General features: G+C 38.6%; 1 protein-coding gene across 1 annotated transcript in view; it reads left to right on the forward strand.

Moving 5' to 3' along the window:
* The first annotated feature begins 441 nt into the window (after window positions 1-441).
* Window positions 442-26,135, forward strand: part of CTSH (cathepsin H) — a 44,747-nt gene continuing 19,053 nt past the window's right edge. Inside the window, exons 1-5 of the mRNA XM_007479293.3 lie at window positions 442-674; window positions 3,258-3,289; window positions 6,593-6,698; window positions 8,416-8,486; window positions 19,783-19,887. Of these exons, the coding sequence (XP_007479355.1) occupies window positions 587-674; window positions 3,258-3,289; window positions 6,593-6,698; window positions 8,416-8,486; window positions 19,783-19,887 (402 nt within the window). The 5' untranslated portion in view covers window positions 442-586. The remainder of the gene's footprint in view (window positions 675-3,257; window positions 3,290-6,592; window positions 6,699-8,415; window positions 8,487-19,782; window positions 19,888-26,135) is intronic.

Consider the following 26,135-nt stretch of genomic DNA (forward strand, 5'->3'; position numbering starts at 1 on the left):
CAAAATAGTTAAACTTTAAGCTTCAGTAGCTTAAAAATTCAGTAAGACTTTGGGGACAGCTTGTAGTATATGTAATGGGGGCAGTCGTCCCACAGTCATCACATGCCTCCTGATCCTCTCAGTTCCAGAATTTGGCCTTTTCTTTTCCCATCAACTGAAATCCAAGTGCACAGTGCTTCTCTCGTAGTAAAAGCTCAATAAATGTTTTTGCGTTCATTCGATCCCACAACGCCATCCATTCAGTTCCCAACTCGGAGGCCAAGTCGAGGTACCCTCAGGCTAATTGTTTCCAGCTAGGCAAGTCCCTAGTCTAATTACTCCAGCCCTAACTTGGTGCTACTTCCTCCTTCATGGAGCAATCACTGCAGGAGAGAGAGGCTGGCCCTCTAGAACCACCGAAGAGGTGTGATGAAATCGGAGGCTCCGCACCAGTAAGCTGCCCCTCCTCCCAGCAGCCTCCTGACCCAGACATTTAAGCAGTTACTTAAGCACCCGAGTAGCAGAAGCAGCTGCAGCCGCCTCATCGCCATTGCCGGGACACAGGCTAGGACAGTGCCTAGTTTCCAGGGTCCCAGCATCCCTCAAAATGCGCTGCGAGCTGCTGTTGCTCCTAGCGGCGGGGGCTTTCTTTCTATCCCCGGTTGTTTCCAGTTTTCACAATGTTACTGCACAAGGTAAGACCGAAGGATGGGACAGGAAATTCCTGGAAAACAAAGTCCGCCTCCTGGCTTCTCCAACTTCATTTCGGCGGCCGCCAAACGGTGCCCGAGAGGACAACTGAGCGGGGTCATGAGGCCAAGGGAGGAGAACTTGACAGTCCCCCAAGGAGGATCCCAGGTCAGAGAGCGGTTATGGGGCCAGAGAAGGAGAACTTGGCAGTTCCCTTAAGTAGAATCCCCATATGCTCCAGAGGTACAGGCTCCACGGACCCACATAATACATCTAGTTCCTTTCTGGGAAGTCTGGAAAATGAAAGTAAATCATAAGACTAAACCACACAAGAGCACTCTTGGGGGGGGGGGGGGGGAAGGGAACCGAAGTAAGCTAAAGAGAGAGGAGACCCAGGGGTTATTCAGACCCACACTTTTGCGATATGATATTCCCATCTTTTCCTTTCTCCTACTCCTTAATGCTAAGGGTGTTTTATATTTTCCTGTCTTCCTTCCCTTAATAATAACGGTGTTTTCTCTCGATATCTGTAAAATGGGTGAATAATTTAAATCCTGCGGCACATCAGTCCTTCGAAACGAGTTCCTACTTGAGTACTTCACAAATAGAGAACTAAGGACTGCTGCTGAGTAGCTCAATAGCCACATATTGGAAGGGAGCTCTGGAAACCCCACGGGGCTGAAACTAAGCCCCTGTGGACACCCCTAGCCATCTGAAACTTGAGTTCCTGGTTTTAAAATAGCCAGGTTTCTTGTGGGCATGAATTAAATGTAATGACATTAGACAAACGTTAAAACCATAGACCCTAGGGTTTTTGTTTTTTTTTTTAACTGGAAGAGACCCCTAGAAATATAGTCCCAACTTCTTCATTTTACAGGGAGGAAAACTCTGAGGCCGCGAAAGGTGAAGGGACTTGCCCACGATCCCAGAACTAGTCTGTGGCCAGCAGAGCCAGACTGACCTAGACCTCAGTTCTCCTGTCTCCCTCCAGATAGAAACTTGGAATCTGAGTTCTAGAACTCAAAGGGACCTTGCTTTAGCTGATCCAACCCTCTTTTTACAAGTGCAAAAACTGAAGCCAGAGAGAATAAATGACTTATCTAAGGATTTATCTAAGGACCCAGGTCCTCAGGCTTCCCAGCCAGTACTCTTTCATACTATACCAGAATTTTCAAGGGTTTAGTAGTGCTTTTAGGAACTGAAAAATTATCATAACTAAAGGAAATTTGGCTGTAGACTTGAAATTGAAAATGGAACCTGTAGAACTAATGTATTTTCTCCAAGAGGGAGTCTGGGGTTTAAAGAGAGCTCCATTATTGGCTTACTTGGAAACATCCTTCTAAATCCTCTCCATATCTTCCTGGATATAGGCATATATAAACTCTGTCTATTAAATCTGTTTGTCCTGATCTTATCTAGAAAGATATGAATATTTCTGGTATTTAATCTCAAAACAAACTACAGATACTGGGAAGGGTGGTTTTTGTTAGAAATTAGTTAACTTAGAGCTCAGCCCACAAGAACTCAGTGCTTTTGTTGACAGTAACTCCCTCTGCCTCCATTAAGGCTGTTGTCACATAACAAAGAGGAGAGAGTATTTGATGAACAGCCTTAGAACCTGCTACCCAAGTCACACTAGTACACATTTATCCCCTTGCTGTCCAAAACTTCACTCTCCTGTCTTTAATTAACCCTAGTGCCTGCCAGTGGGTAAAGTTAAACCCTAGTGCCTGCCAGTGGGTAAAGTTATTGTGTTATGGATAAAATCAGCAAGCTTATACATGCCATGAACAATGTTTCACAATGAAGTGATCTACAAATAATAGTTTCCTGCAACACTATATCAGTAAGATCACCATGGCTTGCATTTGCACATATAGGCAGGGAAGAGATGGATTATCCCTAAGTGACAGCCAGTAAAACTAAAACTTTGTCCCACATTTGGAGACTTAGAGGGTTTGATATTAGAATTTTTTTTTAATTCCTTAAGAATTCAGTCTCACTGATCTCTCTTTAGTTTGCAACCCTAGTTTTTCTAGACTTTGCCCTGGAATCATTAAAAGAATAGAGTAGATGATTAATGTATGTTGTTGTTCAAATGTGACCTGTAGACCATAGCACAAGACTGGCCTTGAGGTTTCCTGGTAAAGATAATGGAGTGGTTTGCCTTTTCCTTCTCCAGTGAATTAAGGCAAACGGGGGTTACAGTGATTTGCCCAGGAACATACAGCTAGTAAGTGTCCGAAGCCAAATTTGAATTCAAGTAATTCCCTACTCCAGGCCAGTGCTCCATCCATTGAGCTACTTAATTAATGTAGAAAGAATAGCTTTCCACTGATCCCATTGCAAGCCATAGCACTAAATTCAGCTACTCATATTTGTGGAGTTAGCCTGAACATTTTCCTCAGAGAGTATCAGAAATTCTAGTTATTAGAAGTTTCCATTTTGTAAAGTTTTTATTTTACTAGATAACTAAAGCAGTTATTGACCCTTAAAAAGAAATTTTTATTTATTAATTCATTTACTTGATTGTAGACCAAATATATCAGGCTTTTGCCAAATTCTAAAATGTGCTTTTACCTTTACAGAGAAGTTTCAATTTCATTCATGGACAAAAAAGGTCAGTGTTTACTTCTTCTTTTTTGAAATTTTTAAATCTCACAAGTTTCCTGTTAAGAAATGAAGTCAATTGTGGTAACAGATATAAAGAGAAGGGATTTTCCAATTCATCACCAGAGTCTATCTTTTTTTAAACGAAACTTTCTGCAATAATATTTATCAAGTACAATTTCAATTGATGAAAAACAAGCTACTCATTATAATTCCTTATAATAGTAAATGGGGGGTCTTGGATATACTGCTTTGAATGTTCAGACCATTATCACTATATTATATTAATGACAAATTTAGCCACCCTTTTTCTCTAAAGAGAGTTCCTATTATATACTAGTGAATATTCTGGCTATTTTAAAATTTTCAAGATGTATTTAAAGAGAACAAAAACATTTTTAAATGTTTTAAATTTATCGTTAGTTTCTATATATTGTCAGATTATATTTTTTTAAAGATCATTTTTTGAGGGGGTAGGTAGTGTAACAGTTAAAATTTAGGGAAACTGAGGCAGGTAGAAATTAGTTTCTCTCTTCAAGGAGTATTATAATTTTAGAGGTTTATTAAAAGTTAAGGATTAAAAGAAAATACAGGATAAGAAACAAGTGGTGCCTAGGCCACAGAGGCCTAGACAAGACCTCACCTACATTATGGAAAAAGCCAAGTCTGCTCCAAAACGGAAGTCCAAAAGAAGCCAAAAACCTTTGCAATCAGATTAAATCCTTTCTTGATCTCAGCCCACCTCAGAATTCCTGTGAGATTACAAAACATTTTGGGGAAGTGGAGCAAGGGCTTGTGGGGATTAAAATCCAGAGTTCAAATCTCAATTTTACACTAGGAAGATCAGTGAACAAGGCCTAGCGATAGAAGGTCCTGGGTTCAAATCTTACCTAAGATACTCTTAGCTGTGTGACCCTGGGCAAGTCACTTACTTAGCCCCAGTTGCCTTGCCCTGACCTCTCTTCTGCCTTAGAACCAACATACAGCATTGATTCTACTATGGAAGGTAATGTTTTTTTGTTTGTTTTTTTTAATGAAGAACAAAACTGGGGATTACATCCAAGACTGCAAAAAACTGAGTGGGTGTTATGAGGGATTTCTGGAATAGGTGATTTGTAACTTCTCAATTAGGAAGCCAATGGAGGCATGTCTAAGGTGGGGCTGCTGATAATTCTAACATTGGATTGGATTAGAGCATTATATCCACCAGTTGATTGTCTTGTTTTGAAAGGGAGTTTTGACAGCCCTATGAAAAGAGGATCTAAAGCCTCTGTAGAGCAGGAAATCTCCAAACCCCTGGCCATTTTGTGGCTGGTTTGCCAAGAAAGAAGGGAAGAAAAGTATTTCCCAAGGGGGATACAGCCACTCTGATATACATTCTCATATCTAAGTTATTGATTTGATTATCTTTATAAATACATCATAACTAAATGATTAGCTTTATCATTAATCCTAAATCTTACTCAGCTATCAAATCTATTAGCAGCTAGAACTATATCTTACTACAGAGGCAAATCAATCAGTTCCAGTTTCTAATTAATAGTTATACTTATCAATAATCAATTTGAGAAATGAGAGACGTTAGAGTTAATTTTGGGGTCCTGACATCCCCCTTTCAGTGAAGGGGAGGGACCCTTGCACAAAGGAAAGGTATACAGAAGCCTCTACTTAGCAAGTCTACTTAAGGGGCTCACAATCGATTAATTTTGTGGGGGGAGATTTATGTATCACAAAGGTAATCAAGAAAAATCATAAACATAAAAACCATGAAACAAAAAGCCAATGCAATATAATCATTATCATCAGCACTATCCAACATTAAGTATCCTTTTATCTTAGTACTCATTCTCAATATTTACTCAGTATATTTTGAGTCCCAGATGTCCCATGGTTCCTGAATATCTTTTCTGGGACATTCTGGAATTGGTTTCATTCTCAGGACACTTTTGAAGGGAACTGTGCTTCTCTGGTTCCAAACCACTTATAGAGGTTTCTAGATTAGCATCTGCCAAAATCTGCCTGTACAGATAGTCCAAGACAGTACAATTCAACACTATCTCTTAAATGTGGTTCTCTAACCCTTAAACTTCCTAGAATTTCAGTTTTATATACCACTTGCTATTTATATTTTTGCCTAAATTTTGTCACTGATATAAGAATCTTTTAAAAAAATTTGTGAGGGTCTAAATAGTAAAATGAGCTTTTCTGTCCTTTAATGTTATCAGACAATTACTTTAAAAACAGGAAAATAATTTCACTTTCTTTAGAATTATCAGTACAATTTTAGTTGTAAATCTTTAATCCAATTTTGAGAATTTATTACTAAAGCACACTCAAAGCCTGAATTTCCTTACTAGATATATTTGGAAGCCAGTCCATATGCACATGTATATAGTTGTTTGAGGAGGGGAAAATCTAATCCTGAAAATTAACTATTCTATTTAATTGGAAAATTTTTACAGGGGGCAGCTGGGTAGCTCCGTGGATTGTGAGCCAGACCTAGAGAGGTCCTAGGTTCAAATCTGGCCTCAGACAGTTCCAAATTATATGACCTCAGCTGAGTCACTTAACCCCCATTGCCTAGTCCTTACTGCTCTTCTGCCTTGGAACCCATACACAGTATTGATTCCAAGATGGGGTAGGTAAGGGTTTTTAAAAAATGAAAAAAAAAAAAAAAGAAATTTTTTTACATAACATTTTTGTCTTATTATCTAATCTAATTTCCCTTTAGGAGAGAGATGTCATTTCTATATTATAGTTCCACCACAGTTTAAAATTCTAAGATTTTTTCATATTTGCATCCTGTTATAGTAGCTCAGAGATGTCCCAATATCAATTCATTAATTAATAGTTTGATACTGTACTTGCAAAACTTCTAATAATAACAATCAACAAATGAAAATGAAAAATTAACAAGTTCATTAAGGTCTTTTTGGGCTTATTACTTGTCTACTTTGAATAAGATAATTCTGCCTTCCTGGTCTGCCAATTAGTGCCCATAAACAAATGAAAATGTGTTTGAATGTAGTAAAACTCTTCATTTGCACTCATCTAGCATTTAGAGAAAGACTAGAGCCTCATCTCCCACATTCCTGTATGGACATTTCTATGTAAGGCATTAGATAGTCATCTTTTTTTTAAACTGCCACATTGAGATGGCCTAAACTGGTTAGTACAATAAAGTAAATTAGCAGGAAAGGTCTTCCCTTTTTGTCTTACAAAAAAATAACAGTAAGTGTTTCTTTTGTTAAACTAATGCTGCTTTCTAGATTTACATTTCTTATATGAGTGTATGTTTTATTTTGTTTTTTAGTTCAACAAGACATATAATTTGAATGAATATCATCGAAGACTACACAATTTTCTCAATAATAAGAGACGAATTGATGAACACAATGCTGGGAAACATTCATACACATGTACAGTAGTAAAATTATGATATTTTTAAAATAGCAGGAGAGTATAAGCCAAGAGAATTTAGTATTGAATTTGTAGATAAGGGAATAATCTAGATAGAAATTATGACTGAGCCCAGAAAAACTTATGAAAGGATCCATACAAAACTTTCAAGCCAGATGAAAAAGCAAATAATAGCTGATCTGCTTAATTACCTTTGTCCATTTCTTAGCATGATGACTGGCACATAATAATGTGCTTAGTAAATATTTATTGACTATGGTCAAGACTGAAAAAGAATGGAAGTGAAGACAGAAAGAGGAAGACTTGAAAGGCAAGGTTAATATGAGGAATAAAAATAGGTTTAGGAATGAAGTAAAGGGAAAGTATAAGGTTAAGCATTTGTGATCAGAGAGAATAATTTCAGAATTCTAGGTAATAGAGGCTAAATATATAAATGGGTGATGGTGAAACCAAGTATTTGTATGATCATAACCACATAATCACATGTGGCTGAGAAGGAATAAAAATATCAATCTTAAGAGTTAATGAACTGGGAGCTGTAGAGAGAACATTAGCTTGTATATAATAATACTGTAATTATCTTGTATTTATATGTGCTATTTATATGCATAGGCATTGTTTTTCCTTGTAGTAGAAATTACAGGGAGAAACTATACATACATATATATATATATGTAAAACCAATTTCCCTCTAAGAGGACAGAGTGGTCATCCTTGGAATTAGATGATCAGGAGGTTTTTTAATTATTGGTTTGCCTTCCTTAGCCCCTGAAGCTATATAGTGTTAGAATGAATTGATACCTTGGTGTTTATGGCAAAATTCCCATTGCCCTATAGGGACAACTTCCTTACTAGGTGTTGTTAATTGCTGAGGTCAATATGGCAATGAGGCATTTTATTTCAATTTAATTAGGAATTGTATCTCTTGTAATCATATCATTATTAAAGGTTTTTGAAAAATTTATGATCTACAAGTATATTACAAGTATATTTTAATTCCAAGCTTAAATTCCATCGGCCTAAACTAGACCTAGCCCCAAATATTTGGTATTGGCTGGGAGAGATGGAATATTATGCAATGATTTTTGTAGTTAAATTTATTGTGGAAGTTTTAGAAGAGTGGTGTACAAAAAAGGGAGGACTCAAATGATCAGATAGCCAGATAAAGAATCCTAGTATAGTCAGCCTAGAGGAGTTTTAGTAAAATTGTATTAGGACATCTGGGACTGGAATAGTAAAGGGCTTTCTACTCTGCTCAGATTTAAGATATCCCCAGAAGCCCATACCCTAGTCAGACTTGGGCAGCATTTAGTCCAGGTGTTCTTATCCAAACTGATAAATGACTTACTTAGGGTGAGAGCCACAGTTCTCTCTAGGCTTAATCTCTCTTAATTAACTCCAAGCCCAAAAGAATACCAGAGACCATATGCCTGAGTTATGATGACTTGGAAAGGGGAGAAGAGATGCCAAATAGATGAAGGAGATGCTAGCAAGACCAGCAACCAAGTTACTCTTACATAAATCTAGAAATGAAAGGAATTCAATACATGAGAACATAGAAATTTGTAGACCAACATAGAAAATTGAAAGAATTCAGAAGTACAGAAAAAAGACTAAAAGTTATGAGAGAAATAAACAAAGGTCATGTGAATAAAGCATTTTATTTTTCCTTTTTTGCTATTGGTTTTCTAACTCTTTTTTGAAACTTTCTTTTAGTGGGACTGAACCAGTTTTCAGATATGTCGTTTGATGAATTCAAAAAGCAGTATCTTATGAGTGAACCTCAAGTAAGTGTTGTTCATTCTGACAAATCTAAGATTTTTAAAATGCAAACCTTTTGGATTATTTTACAATGTGGTGTGTCTCCTTTCGTCTATCTTCCATTTTCTCTCTCTTCAAATGAGTTTCTGTTCAGAATCACTCCTTGCGACCAGAAAAGTTGAAACCCATTCTTAACCTCGAGGGAATTTGGCTGACTGGAAATCCAGAACCTTGTGTTTTAAACTACTCACATGACACCAAGGACATTTGGTTATGTCATGGGTTAAGAGAACTATTCAAATGAAAGAAGGAACAGAAGAAAGACACAAAAGTTGGAAGTTGGGAAGTAGGAATGAAAAAACGAGGGGCAGGGGTGCAGGGGGAGGGGAGGAAAATAATCAATTATTCCCACCTCACTTAAAGTGAGAAGAAACTAAGCCCTAATACTTTTGGTAGGTTAGATCAAGGGCCATGATATCACTATTGAATCAATAGTATCCTTTAGACTATATTCAAAAAGTCCTTGATCGATTTAGAAGTCCTTTAGAGCTATCCAACGAGTGCAATGTTGCACAGGAAAAGTGTATTGTTTTTGGCTGAAGAAACTCGTTCAAATTCTGTGGGTCATCTATAAAATAGCAAGCAAATTTGGAACCTGGGCATTCAATCCTCTGGCAGTTCAGTAGTAAAAGCCTTCATCCATGCTCCTGTGAAAGAATTACATTGAAGACAGGAGAGCACCTTGGCTTCTCCCTCTTCCTTTGGTCAGAGGAGGACCTTGTGAGAGCCAGAAGATGTTGGACTAACCATTAGCTCCCTAGTTATCCCCAGAACAGCTGATTGCAGTGCTGGCATCAGGGATGGAGGAAAAATTGGACACACTGAGGAAAGATTGCTTCAAGACTTTGTTGTTGCTGTCTGTCTTTTGTTTTCAAAAAGGCCCAATGACATCACAGACTGATATCTTAACTCACCCAGGAATTGTTATTGAAATGAGGCAGAGATGCCCAAAGTCATTGGCCTCATTCTCCCTTCCAGAGACACTAAAGTTCAATGGTAAGATAAAAGTCAGAACAACTAGCAATGGCCAGGATGCAGGAGATGTGTATTCATAGGAAAGTGTGTCCCAACTTTTAGGGAGATATTTTGTTATCAACTGTTCTTATACCTCATTAGTAAATACTCCTTTCAAAAAGCTAATTAAGTCTGGACGACTAATTGATATCAACTAATAATCACACAGATGGCGGCTTATAAGCTATATAGCATTAGTTAACAACTCCCAGATCCTCAGAACCGCCTCTAGGTTCTGCAGCCACCCTCGGGGGACACATTGCAAGTGACGTTTGGCCAGGATGCCCAGGACCTGCGCTGCAGGAGCAGGCACTCTACGTATTGGTTTAGAGAAGAGATAACTGAGGAATTGATGAGTCACCCAATAGAAAATGCATTTGCTTTCATTTCACTGGGTCCGAGATCTAATTGCTATGGGGAATGCCTCCTTCCATTGGTCCGTTTTCTCTTGTTCCTTTTTATTCTTCTCCATGCTCTTCCAAGGGTACTCTTTAAGGGATTGCCTACCAAAACGCCTCAAACCTTCCTTTAGGACTTCTTACATTTAGTAATTACCAGTGAAACAATCTATCCACATGACCACTCCCACCTGCCTCCATTCCCATTGCTTCTGTGATCTACTTCATTTGAATTCTTACCTATCAGGCCCCCAAAAGAAGCAGCTCTGGGAAAAATCCTGCAGTGGGCTTCGGGATTCTTGTCCTGACACTTCTTAGTTGTGTCTTTGGGCAAACCATTTGACCTCCTTAAACCTCAGTTTCTTCATCTGTAACATGGCAAACCTGCTCTACTGCTTCATGGTGGTGTGGAGATCCAATAAGAGGAATGTAAGTGAAAGTACTTCATAACCTGTGAAAGGCTGAGTGGGATTTTTTTTTCTTTTTTTGAGTACGAGAGCAGAGAAGCCTGAGGCTACCCTGAATCTTACTGTTGCAGCAGAGCCAGCTGGACAGAAGAAATAGATTCCAGGAACTGACAAGACAGGCTCTTGATAAAAGCAGCTGCCTTGGGAGGCTTTTCCTGATCCTGACTTCCTAATTAAATAGCGTTGGCAATGGGAAAGAGAATCATCAGAGCTCAGTTTAGAAGACATGTCAAAGGACATCTGATTGAAACCATTAATAATAATAATAATAATAATAATATGTAAGTAGCATTTCTATGTGCCAGGTCTGGGCTAAGCACTTTTGCTCTTACTATCCCAACTTTACAGATGGGGAAACTGAGGTAAACAGGTTAAGCATCTTCCCCTGGGTCACATAGATGTCTGGGGCTAGATTTGGGCTCTTATCTTCCTGACTATCCACTGTGCCACCTACCTATCCAAGAATCCTTTCTACAATATCCCTGAGTCATCATCCAGCCTCAACTTAAAACTTCCAGTAATATAGAACTAATCATCTACACAGGCAATTCGAACTACTTCTGTAAAACTCTGATTAGAGGTTTTTCTTGTCAAATGTGCTTCTCTAGAATTTCAACTCATTGTTCTTAGTTTTGCTCTCTAGTCCCTAAAGCTCCAGGGCCAAGTAAAACAAATGTGGTTGCCCTTCCAAATTATTTCCTATTGTAGACTTTTTTTTTAAACCCTTATCTTCTGTCTTAGAATCAATAATGTGTGTTGGTTCCAAAGTAGTAAGGGCCAAGCAAATGGGGATTAAGTTGCTTGCACAGGGTCACACAGCTGGGAAGTGACTGACACCAAATTTGAACCCAGAACTCTCATCTCTAGGCTTGGCTCTCCACCCCCTTCCTATTATATACTTCAAGAGAGCTCTAAGGCAGCTAGGTGGTTCAGTGAATAGAGAGTCAGGCCTAGAGAGGGAAGTCCTATTTGGCTTCAGATACTTCCTAGCTGTGTGACCCTGGGCAAGTCACTTAACCCCAATTGCCTATCCCTTACCACTCTTCTGCCTTGGAACCAATACTTGTAGTATTGATTCTAAGATAGAAGGTAAGTGTTTAAAAAAAAAAAAGATAGCTCTAATATCCGCTGTCTATCTTCTCTAAGGTAAATATTACCAGTTCTTTCAACGTGCTTTAGTTTATCAATGTGTTCTTTATATGTGATGCCCAGAACTGCCACAATACTCCAAATGGGGTCTGTCCAGTTAGACTATAGCATATTATTTCCTTTATTCTGGTCACTTCTCTGAAGGCAGTCTATAATTGTATTAGCTTTGGGGGTTATTGCATCCTAATCTTTCCTTCCATTAAGCTTCTATGTGACTTTAGGTACAATTTAAAAATAATTCTATTTTTTGCTCAATTTGGGGGCTCCCTTATTTATACCTTCGATGGGTTGTTTCTCAAGTTAAATCATAATTTGTCTTCAATCTAACAGGCATTAATTAAGTGCCTAGAAAGCATAAGGCACCTTCTATATACAAGTCAGTTCCATAAAACTAAGAATAGGAGTAAGCCCAAAACAAACTTAATTCCATTTTTTAAAAACCCTTACCTTCAATCTTAGAGTCAATACTAAATATCCATTCCAGGGCAGAAGAGCAGTAAGGGGGCCTAGGCATTTGGGGTTAAGAGACTTGCCCAGGGTCATATTCATTCGATTTTTAAGTTTATGAATCAATAATTTACATTTTATGGCAACTTACAGTTTACAAAGCACTCTGCTTATAGCTCAGTGTTAAGAGGCAGTATAAATATCATTGCCATTCAGTTGTTTCAGTCGGATCCGACCCTTCATGACCCCATTTGGGTTTTTCTGGGCAGATACTGGAATGGTTTGCCATTTCCTTCTGCAGCTCATTTTCTAGATGAGGAAATTTAAGCCAACAGGGTTGAGTAGTTTGTCCAGGGTTACACAGCTAGCAAATGTCTGAGGCCAGATTTAAACTCATAAAGATGTGTCTTCCTGATGTCAGGCTCAGACTATTCATTTTACAGATGAAGGCACTCAGACTTAGAGAAAACAGTTAATCTGCTCAGGGTTACAGAGCTAGTAATAGCAGAGCCTGAACTCCAAAGCACATCTTCAGATCATCTCCTTAACGAAAAAGCATCATTTGTTATCTGACATAAACAAAGAAAGTGGGCTTACTCGTGCTTCTTTCATATTCCGCCAATCATTTTTATGGCTTTTTCCAAGATGGGTAAAAGCTTCATTTATAATTCTTTAGTCACTAGCCTAGTTAAGCCCAAATCACCTAATAAGTAAATGGCAGCCTTCACTCCAGACTGACTCCTTATAAGCCTCCACACTCATTTCTATATTTAAAGCTGCATCTTCCTCAAACACCCCTTTATCCTGTCTCTGCATTTTTAGACACCCAACCCCTATCCAATCAGACCCAAACTCAATTTACCAATTCAGGGCCAGCCCCTCACTTTTCTGACTAGCCAGCATGATTAAGCTAATGTGCTTACCATCTTTTAAATATAATCTAGTGATTTTTATCTCTGTGCATTACCTTACATCATTCTCCCCAGCTAAATATCCTGACATTACCATCATCTTTCACCCACACACATTCCTCCTCACCAAATGCTGTCTAATCTGTCCTTCAGAAGTCATCTTAAAACTCTGGTCTTTGAGGAAGACTTCTTATTGCTCCTTTAATATTCATTTCCTTATCATCCATTGCTTTAGTTTATATCTGGACCTTACTGATGACTAATTGTTTTTGAGTTGTTTCACTCATATGTGTACCTATGAAGGGAAGACTTCAAACAGAAAGTCACCACCTCCACCCCCAGCATTCTCGCTTACCTCCCTAAGGATGGGTGACTTCCATTCACACCCTGCTAACCTTTCCTCAGCTCCAAATAAATCCATCTGCCCCCTCCATTCTTTCTTCTGAGTTGCCTAAATCTGCAGGAGGAACTTGTATGACATCTACTACAAATATCTGCTCTTACTCTAACTGAGCTCTCTCTCTCTCTCTCTGATAAAAGGTGATCCTGATATCCACACTCATTTTTTGTTGACCTTTTTCATATTCCCCACAGTGGCTGCTCCAAGCTATTTCCCCTCTCCTAGAATTCCTAAACTCATCTCATCCCCTACCTGTTTGCTTTCATAGATGACTATTCTCCTTCACTGCTGAAATTGAGGTCCTCTAGAAGAACTTGATCAACTCCTTCTTTCACTTATTTTACCCTCTTAATGTCATCATTCATGGTCCCATCCTTCCCTTTGGCTTGACTTGGCTCTCCTTCTTGCCAAAGCAAACCCTATGGGTTCTTTCCTTTATTTTTCTTCGTTTTTTATTGTCATGCAAAACACACTTCCATATTGGCCAGTGTTATAATAATAAAGTCATACATAACCAAAAACCCCCAATTAAAATCCAAAATACACTGATGTGAAAGATGACTCCAATGATTCTTTCTCTGGAGGTGGGATAGCATCCCCTGTCATAAGTCTTTCAGGATTGTCCCAGATCATTGCATTGCTGAGAGTAGCCAAGTTTTCAGATAATCGTTGTCTAAATATTACTGTCATTGTGTACAGTGTTCTTCCAGTTCTGCTTATTTTGCTCTGCATCAGTTCTCACTGAGCTTTCCAGTTTTTTCTGAAATCATCTTGCTTATCATTTCTTGTAGCACAATAGTATTCCATTACCAACATGTTCCACAATTTGTTCGGCCATGCCCCAGTTGATGAATGACCCCATAATTTCCAATTCTTTGCCACCACAAAAAGAGCTGCTATAAATATTTTTGTAAAAGTAGGTCCTTTTTTGTAAATTAGGTCCTTTATAGGGGTCTTTTCAATCCCATTTCTTTCTCCACCACCTCTCCCTTTGACCCAAGGAAAGAAGGAAGTGGGTGTTTATTCAGCACCTATCACGTGCCAGGCACTGAGCTGTGTTTTCTTCTTTGATCCTTATAATAACCCTGGGAGGTAGGGGCTATTATTATTCCCATTTTACAGTTGAGGAAACTGAAGCAGAGGTTAAGCGATCTGCCCAAGGTCACACTGATAGTAATGATTTCCAGCCTAGCTCTATATCTACTGTACTACCTGGCTGCCCCTGATATAATCTTCTCTTTATTTTTCTTCAAGCTTTTTTTTTATTATCTTGTGGTTTTCTAATCATTTCCAATTCTTGCTTAGTTTCTGAGCTCCTATTATATATTAGCCTGGGATACATTCCTTAACAATACAATCTCAACTCATTAACTTCCCCCAAATCTGCCATTCCTCCATCTTCTATATTTCTGTTGATAATAACATCATCTTCCCAATCCCTCAGGCTTATAACTTGTGGGTCTTAGAATGTAAAAGCATGTATTTAGAACTTACTTTGTGCTAAGCACAGTAAATGCTAAGTGCTGGGAATAAATATAGAAAAGCAAAAACAATTCTTTCTCTCAAAAACCTCACATTGTAGAAATAATATTTAGAAGAGGGTTCTTACAGGGTGAATGGAAAAGTAATTTTGAATTTAATATATATAATTTTCTAAAAAACAAGTTGTACAAAATAGTCATCGTTTCACATATTTTCTTTCTGTAATATTTGCTAAATTTAAAAACATTTGACTTGGCAAAGGAAAACACTTCCTTAAGTCTCTCACCCAACAAGGTATCTCATTCAAAAGTCAAACTCATATGGGTGAGACTTGGGTCTTGTCCAAAGAATTAATGACTCGGGCAATCTCCATGGTGATGGAACAAGCTTTATTGGGAGAGGGAGGAAAGTAGTAAAATGGTCCTGGTGATAGAGTGGTCCTTGTGATAGAAAGATGTGGTGATGGAAAGGCCATGGTGATGGAAAGGGCTGGGGGTGGAAAGTCTCTGGGAGATTTTCAGGAATGCTTTTTCTCTTGATTGTTTCCAAGGATCTGATGTCACTTTACCCATGGTTCACTCTGTTAGCCCACTGGTGGGGGATGAGGGGAAAGAGGAGCAAGCTGCAATGTAAAGGGGATGCTAATGATATGTTAAATATCCTGGGGCAACCTTAGACCAAATTTTGCTCTTTTCTTCCCACACTCTAAGGAAGTCTGTGAGTATGGAAATTGAGCATTATATGACCCTAGTCTTGAATGACTGGGGAATAGAACCACCTGTCCTTGCTGTTCAGAGACCCTAACCAATGACCTAGGTTATGTCTAAAGACTGATAGGAGGAGTTTTCTCATAATTGTGATTCTAAGCAACTTATATATCTTATATGAAAGATAGAAACAGTAACTAATTGATCAGAATGGGGCTATGTTCTTTTGATTGTGTACAGTTACTTGACAGAATTTGTGGGACTTTCATGCCACATCAATATAAGATTCTTGAAAAATAACAAAAGAGATAACATTATTCAATTGCACTCTGATTATTAATATAAATCAAGGAAAACAGCAGGGAAACATTCTCTCACAAAAGGGGGATTTGCCACCATCATGGAAGGTGTCCAGCATTGAGTCCAAGTAAGAGAGGTATAGTGAGATATTCCTGTTTTCAGTGCTATCGTGCAAACCATGGGAAAGCCTTGGAACACTGCAAAGCCTCATGGATTATAAACATATAAGAATTTGGCCTACCCATCCACTATCCATACCAATTTTTTAACCAAGTGGTTAAAAAATATCCATTGTCCAGAGTACAATAGACAGTTGGAAGGACAATCTATTGAGCTCTCTTCTATTAGTTCATGCATCCGGGACAAAACCTGCAACTGGACAGTGAAGTGAGTCCAGAATTGAGCAGAAGGAAAAGTATAAATTGGATTGCCTTTAAGTAGGCAATCAATCTATTTAATGACTCCAGGCTTGTTCCTGAAACAAATGTTTTTAGCACGAATGTTCTGATGACAAGTCATCCAAAGAATTGAAGCTGAGCAATGGAGAGGCACCTTGGGGACATAAGCAGACTAACACATATTACAAATGAGGGATTTCCTAGAAGTTTCATGAAGTATAACAGTGACATGTGATCAGAAAAGTAGATAATCCGGGGATAAAGAATGGACAGTGCATGTGTTTCATTGGTGGTCAAGCAATGTCAAGGATTTATGGAGGTTATGGGTAAGAGTTGGCCCAGGATGGGCTGTAATCTATGTCATTCAAGGGCATATCCACTCTGGTGAAATCACATATCCATAAAAATTTTTTATTTGTTTCCTTGGAGAGTGTAGGAGCCCATAAGTTTGGAACTGTGTTAAGCATTCGTTTGGTTATCCCTACAACATCACCCACTCTAAAAAGTTGTAACTAGAAAGTGACCAGAGTGCCATGCCACTGTTTGGTTTCCAAATTAGCAGGGATATCAGGGGAGAAGTGGATTATAGTTACTTACCTCTTAGGCAGGGACTGACTATTCTGAGGATCCTACATAGTAGGGCCATAGCAAATACTTAATGACTGCCATATTTGAGACAGCTTAGCAGACCGACAACTTAGCACTCATTACCTTTGCTTTCCTCTCTCTCTACTGAATCCTTTGTAATCTGGCTACTGAATTTATCAGCTATAGCATATGCAGCGGCCATACCTTGATAAACCATCTTTGCAGATGGGCTAAGCCAGATTGAGGGTAACCAATGGGCCACAAACCTATTGGTGAGTTAGGGGGCACCTACCCCAAGCATATGAAGACTTTCCCCAGTGGAATGGCCAGTGAGAACAATTTATTCCCACAGCCACAAAGGTAGCTGAAGTAGGCTCTATAGAGCTTGGTCAAACATTGAAGACACCAGAGTCATACTGGGTCATCACCAGATGACAGAATGGGTGGATAAAAACAATTTGTTCCAGCAGTCATGGAGGAGACTGAAGCAGGAGTTGTGGAGCATTTAAGAGTTTGGTCAGATATCAGAGATGCCATAATCATCCCCTGCATCCCAGGCCATCACCAGTCATCCTGATTTTTGACTTGCCACTGAACTTGGATGACTAGAAGAGAAAGTGAGGCTGTGAATTTTATACAATACTGCCTCATTTAAATCCAGTTCATGCATAAGTCAAGGCTTTATCCCATGATGGTACTGGTCCTCTTTGAAAACAAAGGACAAACAAATTTTTCACTCAACTGAAACTCCCTTTTCAAAAGTTGCCAAGACTGATGGTCTTTTCTCAGTTTTCATCCTTCTTTACTTCTCTGTAGCACTAGATACCAACGACTACTCTCTCTTCCTGGATATTCTCTCTTCTCTTTTTTTGTAATACTTCTCTTACCTGGTATAGCTTCTACCTATTTCCCTATTCTTCAATCTCCCTTGCTGGCATTTCATACGTATGATGCCCCTAATTATGGGTGTTCCTCAAGGTTCTGGCTTAAACCACATTCTCTTTTCTATCTACAGTCTCTCTCTTGATAACCTCATCATCTCCCAAGGATTTAACTATCATTACTATGGTGATTTTTATATAGGCAGCTAGGTGTCATAGTGGATAGAATGCCAGATTTGGAGTCAGAAAGACTCCTGAGTATAAATCTGACCTCAGATACTTAATCACTGTATGACCCTAGGCAAGTCACTTAACCCTATTTGCCTCAGTTTTCTCATCTTTAACACGTGCTGGAGAAGTCACTCCAGTATCTTTGCCAAGAAAACTCCAAATGGTCTTACCAAAAGTTGGGCATGCCTGAAAAATGAGTGAGTAGGGGGCAGCTAGAGACCTCAGTGGATTGAGAGCCAGACATGGAGACAGGAGATCCTGGGTTCAAATTTGGCCTCAGATACTTCCTAGCTGTGTGACCCTGAGCAAGTCATATAATCCCAGTTGTCTAACCTTTACTACTCTTATGCTTTGGCACCAATACACAATGCTGATTCTAAGATGGAAGGTAAGAGTGAAAAAAAAACCACAAACAAACAGAAAGATGACTGAATAATAACAAAGCAGACCAAACCTCAAGTTTTCTGCATAGATATTTTCTGCATAGATAGATATTCTGCATTGATATATCGGGCTCTAAGCTCTCACTTGTCAGGAAACAGATCTCTCTGCATCAGGAAGATGAAATTGAAGTAGAGGCTAATCCCGAGGCTCTTGGAAACCATAATAATTTCACTGAGTCTTTTATGTAAGCAATATAGTGATAAAAATAGCTAGCATTTGCAAAGAACTTTATAAATATTATCTTTTTTGATCCTCACAACAACTCTGGCAGGTTGGTGCTATCATTATCATTCCCATTATTATAGATGAAGAAACTGAGGCAGATAGGGGTTAAGAGTCTTGCCCTGAGTCACACAAATAGCAAGTGTCCAAGACCAGAATTAAATTCAGGTCTTTCTCACTCCAAGTCCAGCACTCTATCCACGGTGCCACCTGTTGTTTTTGGTCATTTTTCAGTCCTATCCAACTCTTTTTAACTCTCTACTTGGCAAAGATATTAAAGTGGTTTGCCATTTTCTCCTCCAGGTCATTGTACGATGAGGAACCAAGGCAAACAGAGTTAAGTGACTTAGCCAGGGTCAGCTAGCTAGTAAGTGTCTAAGACCAGATTTGAATTCATGAACATGAATCTTCCTGATTCCAAGCCCACTATGTAACCTAGTTCCCCACTGTGCCATCTGCTATCTATATATTTCTGCCTCCACAACCTCTAATACTGAAAAAATGGCCATAGAGATCAACTTTTTTTAAAAAAATAGAGGGTTTTTGTGTATCTAACTCCAAAGAGAGAAAAAATATGTTAGGGAATATCATAGTAGACTTAAATCTATGGAAGGGACCTTCAGGATCATCTGGTCTAAGTTTTCATTTTACAAATGAAATTACTGAAGCCCAGAAATGTTATATGACTTACTTGAGGAAAACCAGAGAGTAAGTGGCAGGACTGGGATTTGGGCCCAAATCCTCTAATTACAGGTCTAACAGTTTTCCCAGTATGCCACATTGGAAACTAATAACTTCTCTGATATTCAGGCTTAAATAACTATATTGACATTCCAATGAATACTTGGGCAACTATAACTCTTAAGACTTTTAAGATTGCTTCTCACCTTTCTATATTTATTCATTTCCATTTCCCCTCTTTCTTTGTGGCTGCTAGCATTAAAAAAAAAAACTCCAATACTTCAAAAAGGGTTATGTGCTTATTCAGGAAAGGGGATGGGGGGAGTTGAAGCTTCTCAAAGCGTAGAAGACAAAGATTCAGCTGCCAGGATACTGTCCTATAAACTGACCCCAAATTCATTTTGGAAGTATCTGTTTTTATGCTGAGGGAAAAGATTTCCCACTTATGTAATCCCCATACTATATATTCTAGTATAATCATGTTTTCTTTTTTAAAAAATCTAAGTGCATTTTTTCCTAACAAAGGCATTTTATTGTTTCAGAATTGCTCAGCTACTAAAGGCAGCCATGTTCGACGTGTTGGGCCATACCCAGACTTTATGGATTGGAGAAAGAAAGGAAATTATGTCTCACCAGTAAAAAACCAGGTATGGGCAATAATTCAATGAATTTCCCAATAATTTCCATGAAATTATATATCATTTTATATAGTGTATTAGTCTTACATAATAGTAAAAAAGACTATTACAAAAAGAAAATCCAGAAAGTTCTCTCCCCCTCTTCCACCCCAAGTCCCAATTCCACACTCTTCCTCTAACTAGTCATGATTATTATCTTTTCCTCTCTTATCAAATTCATGGAAAATTGCAATTTAAAGTTGGAAGGGTCCTTAGAGGTTAACTAGTCCAGCTTCTGTCATTTTACAGAAGAAGAAACTTAAGCTCATAGAGGTAAATGAAGTGAGTTGTCCCAAGGTTGTGCCGATATTAAGTGGCAGAACCAGGATTTAATCCCAGGTCAAAGGATCATAGATCTAGAACTAGAAGGAACCATAGGGACCACATATTCCATACATCTCATTTTACGGATGAGAGAACTAAGGTTTTTACATGGACTTTACAAGGAATTTACATGATTTATCCAAGGTAATCTAGATCTAGAACTATTTCCACTAAGCCAAATTAACTCTTCACCCAGAGCAGGAATCCCTTCTACTAGATACCTGATATAAGTTCACCCCTTGAAAGGTAACGTGTTCCATTATTTCATCGATTTAATGATGGCAATAAATTCTACTGGTCCTGGTTCTGTCTGTAAGAATATCTGATCTACGTCTATTCCTGCTTTATGATATAGTTTTGCATCTCACCCCCACTGCCTTCCTTTCTTTGTTTTTCTCTGGATGTTTTGTAATTTGTCAGTGTCCCTTCATTTATACACCACTCAGAAGCAACAACAATATTCTAGCTGTGATCAGACATGGCATTGTTTTATGCGAGGTCCAAATGGTATCTCCATAAGGGAGTTTCTCTTACTCTTCATTCCTTTTCTTACTTTTATTATTAACTTGGCCACTTGGGTCTAATCTTCTTGGGTAGCCTCAGAGCTGTGAGATTCTGAGTTAGAGAAGGAAGAGTGTGCCTTTTGATGGAGCAAACTGTGCATGGTCACAAAATGCTCACCTAATAAAGTTTCCACAAAAATGACCAGGCACTCCTCATGTCTTCCCTTCTCTGGGATACCTGTGTTCTTACCCTTTGCCATCCTGTCACTTTTACCGACTTGACCAGTGCTTGGGTTTGAACTATAAGGTACAGGAGAGAATTGACAGGTAGTGATGTTTACTGAAGGATACAGAAGATCAGGTAGAAATCAGCAGCCCCAACAGTCATTCTTGATAACCTTAAAATGACAGCCAAATTTAGTATCTATTTCCTACCCCAACTTCCTGCACTCTGGAATGCACTAAAGACCCCATTCATCAAAAGCTAATGACTAGAAGCAGGACATTGACCCAACTCCAAAACAGTCCACAATATCCCCCTCAGGGAAGGTGTTTTTATATATCACAGGAGAACCAGATGGAGGAATACTGGCAATATAGTACCCTCATGACTTATATCTGGCACAGAATAAAATGCAAGGAACTGCAAGGGTAGGCAAAGTCTCAGGGATAAAGGTATGAGAGAGTCTCATCTCTCTAAGAGATGGATATAAGCGCTGAGAGAAGCTCATTCCTGGGAAACAAAAAGTAAGCAGAAAAGGAAACCAAGGAACGAGTATATGACTAACATTAAGACCCAACTCAGTTACAGTATAAAAAATGATGAAGTTGGAGTTTAGAAGGACTTTGGTTTGAATCCAATAGACCATTTGCCAATATCCCAATTAAAATATGGATCCCAGAACTCACAAGACTCCAATGGGGTCTAAGCAGGGTAAATACAATGAAACCAAGATTACATTAGTTTAGGGGCAGCTAGGTGGCTCAATGGAGAGAGAATCAAGCCTGGAGACTGGAGGTCCTGGGTTCAAATCTGGCATCAGGGACTTCCTAGCTGTGTGACTCTGAGCAAATCGCTTAACCCCCATTTCCTAGCCCTTACTGCTCCTTCTGACTTCCAATCAATGTGTGGTATTGCTTCCAAGAAAGAAGGTAAGGTTTGTTTGTTTTTTAAAGAGCTAGGAAATTGGGATTAGGTGACTTGCCCAGGGTCACACAGCTAGGAAATGTCTGAGGCCATATCTGAACAGGACTTCCCATTGCCTCTCAATCTCCTGGGTCACCTAACAGTCCCCAATTACCTAGCTCTTACTACTCCTCTTCTGTCTAGAACCAATACTTAGTATCAATTCTAAGACAGAAAATAACAGGGTTTTTTTTAAGTACATTAGCTTATTGACTGCTCAGCCACAATGGCAATTCATGTTGAACCTGTAGAGCTTTTTCAGACAAATGACTAGGTAGCTATGACACATATCTTGAAACCCTTGAAATGGTTGCACTATTTAAAGTTATAATTATGTTAAATATGGCCATTATTTCCAAGCCAATGGAAACATACTGTATAAATTCCAATAATGTGACCATTTTGGTGGGGGCGAGGAGGCAGATATTCATTATTCACACTGATCAGGACCAAGCTATACTCATGAGGCCTTTTTTTTTTTAACCCCAAATATCAAACATTTACATTTATACCTATTAAATTTCATCTTAATAAGAACTGATCCATAAATGTATTTGTCAAGCTCTTTTTGAATCCTGTATCTCATTCCAGCTGTTAACTATTCTGAACTCTCTGTCATCTGCAAATCTGATAAAGCATTCCATCTGCTCCTTTATCCAGGGCATTGTTAAAAATGTGAAATAAAAGAACACGCCTAGGTTCCTGGATAGTCTTCCAAGTTAAAATAAAACATAAATGATAGAGCTCTTTGGTTTCAACCAGTCACTAAGCTCTGAATCCTCTTGACTGAAAAGTTATCTAATCACCTCCACCTTGTCTATAAGGACAAAAGGAATAGCCTTGTATAGTATACAGAGTTTGGGACCTTCCTCCAACACTTGGCAGCTGAATGGTCCTAGACAAGTCTCTGGGCTTCTGTTTCCTCATCTGTAAAGTAAAAGAGATGGACTCTGTGGCCTCTGAGGTCCCTCCAATGCCAAATCTATGATTATTGGAAGATGGCATGAATGACTTATTAAAAACATCTCCTCTCCTAGCCTTTTGGTACAAGATTCCCTACCCGATGAAATGATGTATAGAAAGTGATAATAGAGAGGAACTATTTCAAGGTTCTGAACAAGTTATTAATATAGGAATAGTAGTTTTAGCAGTAGATATAGAGGGAATATCTCCCTTAACCTAAATTAACCTGGTGATCCAAAATGTGCCAAATAACTTGAGCATAACTTTATTTTAACTAAATATACCAAATGTAAGCGTCTCTAATTGTCTTGCATTCATTATTTTAACTATTTCTTACATCAAATATAAGACTTAATGGATTAAACAATATAACTGAAATGAAAGAGGCAGAATCTTAAAAACATGGACTTTTCAAACCCTGATTCTGCTACCAATCTTTTTTTTTTTTTTTAACCCTTACCTTCCGTCTTGGAATCAATACTGTATGTTGGTTCCAAGGCAGAAGAGTGATAAGGGGTAAGCAATGGGGGTTAAGTGACTTGCCCAGGGTCACACAGCTGGGAAGAGTCTAAAGTCAGATTTGAACCCAGGACCTCCTGTCTCTGGACCTTGCTCTCAATCCACTGAGCTACCCAGCTGCCCCCTGCTACCAATCTTTTAACTCCTACTTTTGTAACGTTGGGCCAGTACCTTAAACTTTATGGGCTTCAGTTTCCTTCTGTAAAATATTAGACTATGTAGTCCATAAGGTCGTTTTGTTTCTCCCTGTAAACATCTGACCCTATAAGGATATGTTCTATAAGTCTATGTTTCCTATTAACTTCTAATCCCTGAATCTTAATCTCTTCCTTCTCACCTGCATCTGGGTGTCTCTTCCTTACCATGAGACTTCGGCTATGCCTCTTTGGAGTGTACATGGGTAAGAGTGGAAAGATCAATCATCTAAAAAATAAGAAAATTGGTTTCAAGTTCCAGGCCTGCCTCTACCTGACTATCTGGCCTTCAACAAATCACTTCCTCTCATTGAAACTCAGTTTCCTCATCTATAAAATGAGATGATTGGACCAGATGGTCCCTAGTGGCCCCTTCATTACTGTTCTCTGATTCATTACCTGGACATGGTTTCTAGGTGGCAATTCTACTTATGAGATGAGTGTCACCAGCAGTGTTCCCTGTAGGCTTTGGTTATCTATGACTTCAGAGGACCAAAAATATCTCTCAGGCACAGGTGATTTGTGGAAGCTCCTTTCTTATAGAAGGTCAGAAATGGGGGGGGGGGAATGGAGAGAGGGGCAGCCTCTCAGGTTGGGTAGAAATATGGTAAGGGAAAGTACCATGTAGAAGGGAGATCTGTTCCTCATTTCCTTATCCTGCCCTTGTGCTTACCCACTTTATGCAAGTTTCCTTGGCAGGAACTCTCACCAAATAATTTCAGAAAATATTTTTAAAATAATGACTATGAGAAAAAATTAGCACTAATAAAATTCAAGGTTGGGTGGGAACTTGGTCACTTTTAGGTTAGAGTCTAGTCATTTTGAAAGCTAATCACTCCTTACATCTGTACAGCTTTGCAGTTTAAAAAGTTCTCTCCCATATGTCATCTCATTTGATCTTCTCAGTATTTATTTTTTTTCCATTTATATTAGTTTATTTAGTCAATTTAGAATGTTATTCCTTGGTTACGATACTCACTTTATTTCCTCCCTCCCTTTCACCCACCCTTCCTGCAGCCAACTCACAATTTCATTGGGTATTGCTTGTGTCCTTGATCAAAACCTATTTCCATGTTGTTGATCTTTGCACTAGGATGTTCACCCAGAGTCAACATCCCCAACCATATCCCTTTGATCCATGTATTCAAGCAGTTGTTTTCCTTCAGTGTTTTTACTCCCACAGTTTTTCTTCTGAATGTGGTTAATAGTTTTTCTCATAGATTCCTCCAAGTTGTTCAGGATCACTGCATTGCCACTAATGGAGAAGTCCATTACATTCGATTGTACCACAGTGTATCAGTCTCTGTGTACAATATTTTCCTGGTTCTGCTCCTCTCACTCTGCATCAATTCCTGGAGGTTGTTCCAGTCTCCATGGAATTCCTCCACTTTATTATTCCTTTGAGCACAATAGTATTCCATCACCAACATATACCACAATTGGTTCAGCCATTCCCCATTTGATGGGCATCCCCTCATTTTCCAATTTTTGGCCACCACAAAGAGCGCAGCTATGAATATTCTTGTACAAGTCTTTTTCTCCATTATCTCTTTGGGGTACAAGCCTAGCAGTGCTATGGCTGGATCAAAGGGCAGACAGTCTTTTATTGCCCTTTGGGCATAGTTCCAAATTGCCCTCCAGAATGACTGGATCAATTCACAACTCCACTAGCAATGAATTAATATCCTGACTTTGCCACATCCCCTCCAGCATTCATTACTTTCCTTTGCTGTCATGTTAGCCAATCTGCTAGGTGTGAGGTGATACCTCAGAGTTGGTTTGATTTGCATTTCTCTGATTATAAGAGATTTAGAACACTTTTTCATGTGCTTATTAATAGTTTTTATTTCTTTAACTGAAAATTGGCTAGTCATGTCCCTTGCCCATTTATCAAATGGAGAATGGCTTGATTTTTTGTACAATTGGTTTAGCTCTTTATAAATTTGAGTAATTAGACCTTTGTCAGAGGTTTTTTTTAATAAAGATTGTTTCCCAATTTGTTGTTTCCCTTCTAATTTTGGTTGCATTGGTTTTGTTTGTACAAAAACTTTTAAATTTTATATAATCAAAATTATTTATTTGATATTTTATTATTTTTTTCTAACTCTTGCTTGGTTTAAAAATCTTTCCTTTCCCAAAGATCTGACATGTATACTAGTCTGTGTTCACCTGATTTACTTATAGTTTTCTTCTTTATATTCAAGTCATTCATCCATTCTGAGTTTATCTTGATGTAGGGCAGAATCTCTACTTTTAAAAGAAAACTGGGTCTAAGAAAGTTTTAAGTGATTTGTCCAAGGAATCATAACTAATTAATGGCAGATTTCCTGACTCCTTTGCTATTTTGCCTTCTCTTAGGCCTAACATGATCTTGACTCTGGGTACAAAGCCAATTGAAAAATAGTCCATCTAAGATAGCTTGTCTATCCCTTCTACAGTTCTCCTTTACCTCTTCCTCATAATTTTTTACACCTCTGAACACTCTTTTCTGTTTACCCTACAACTGAATGCTGATTTCCTAATGTCTCT

Source organism: Monodelphis domestica, chromosome 1 (assembly GCF_027887165.1).
Source record: "Monodelphis domestica isolate mMonDom1 chromosome 1, mMonDom1.pri, whole genome shotgun sequence".
Classification (NCBI taxonomy): domain Eukaryota; kingdom Metazoa; phylum Chordata; class Mammalia; order Didelphimorphia; family Didelphidae; genus Monodelphis; species Monodelphis domestica.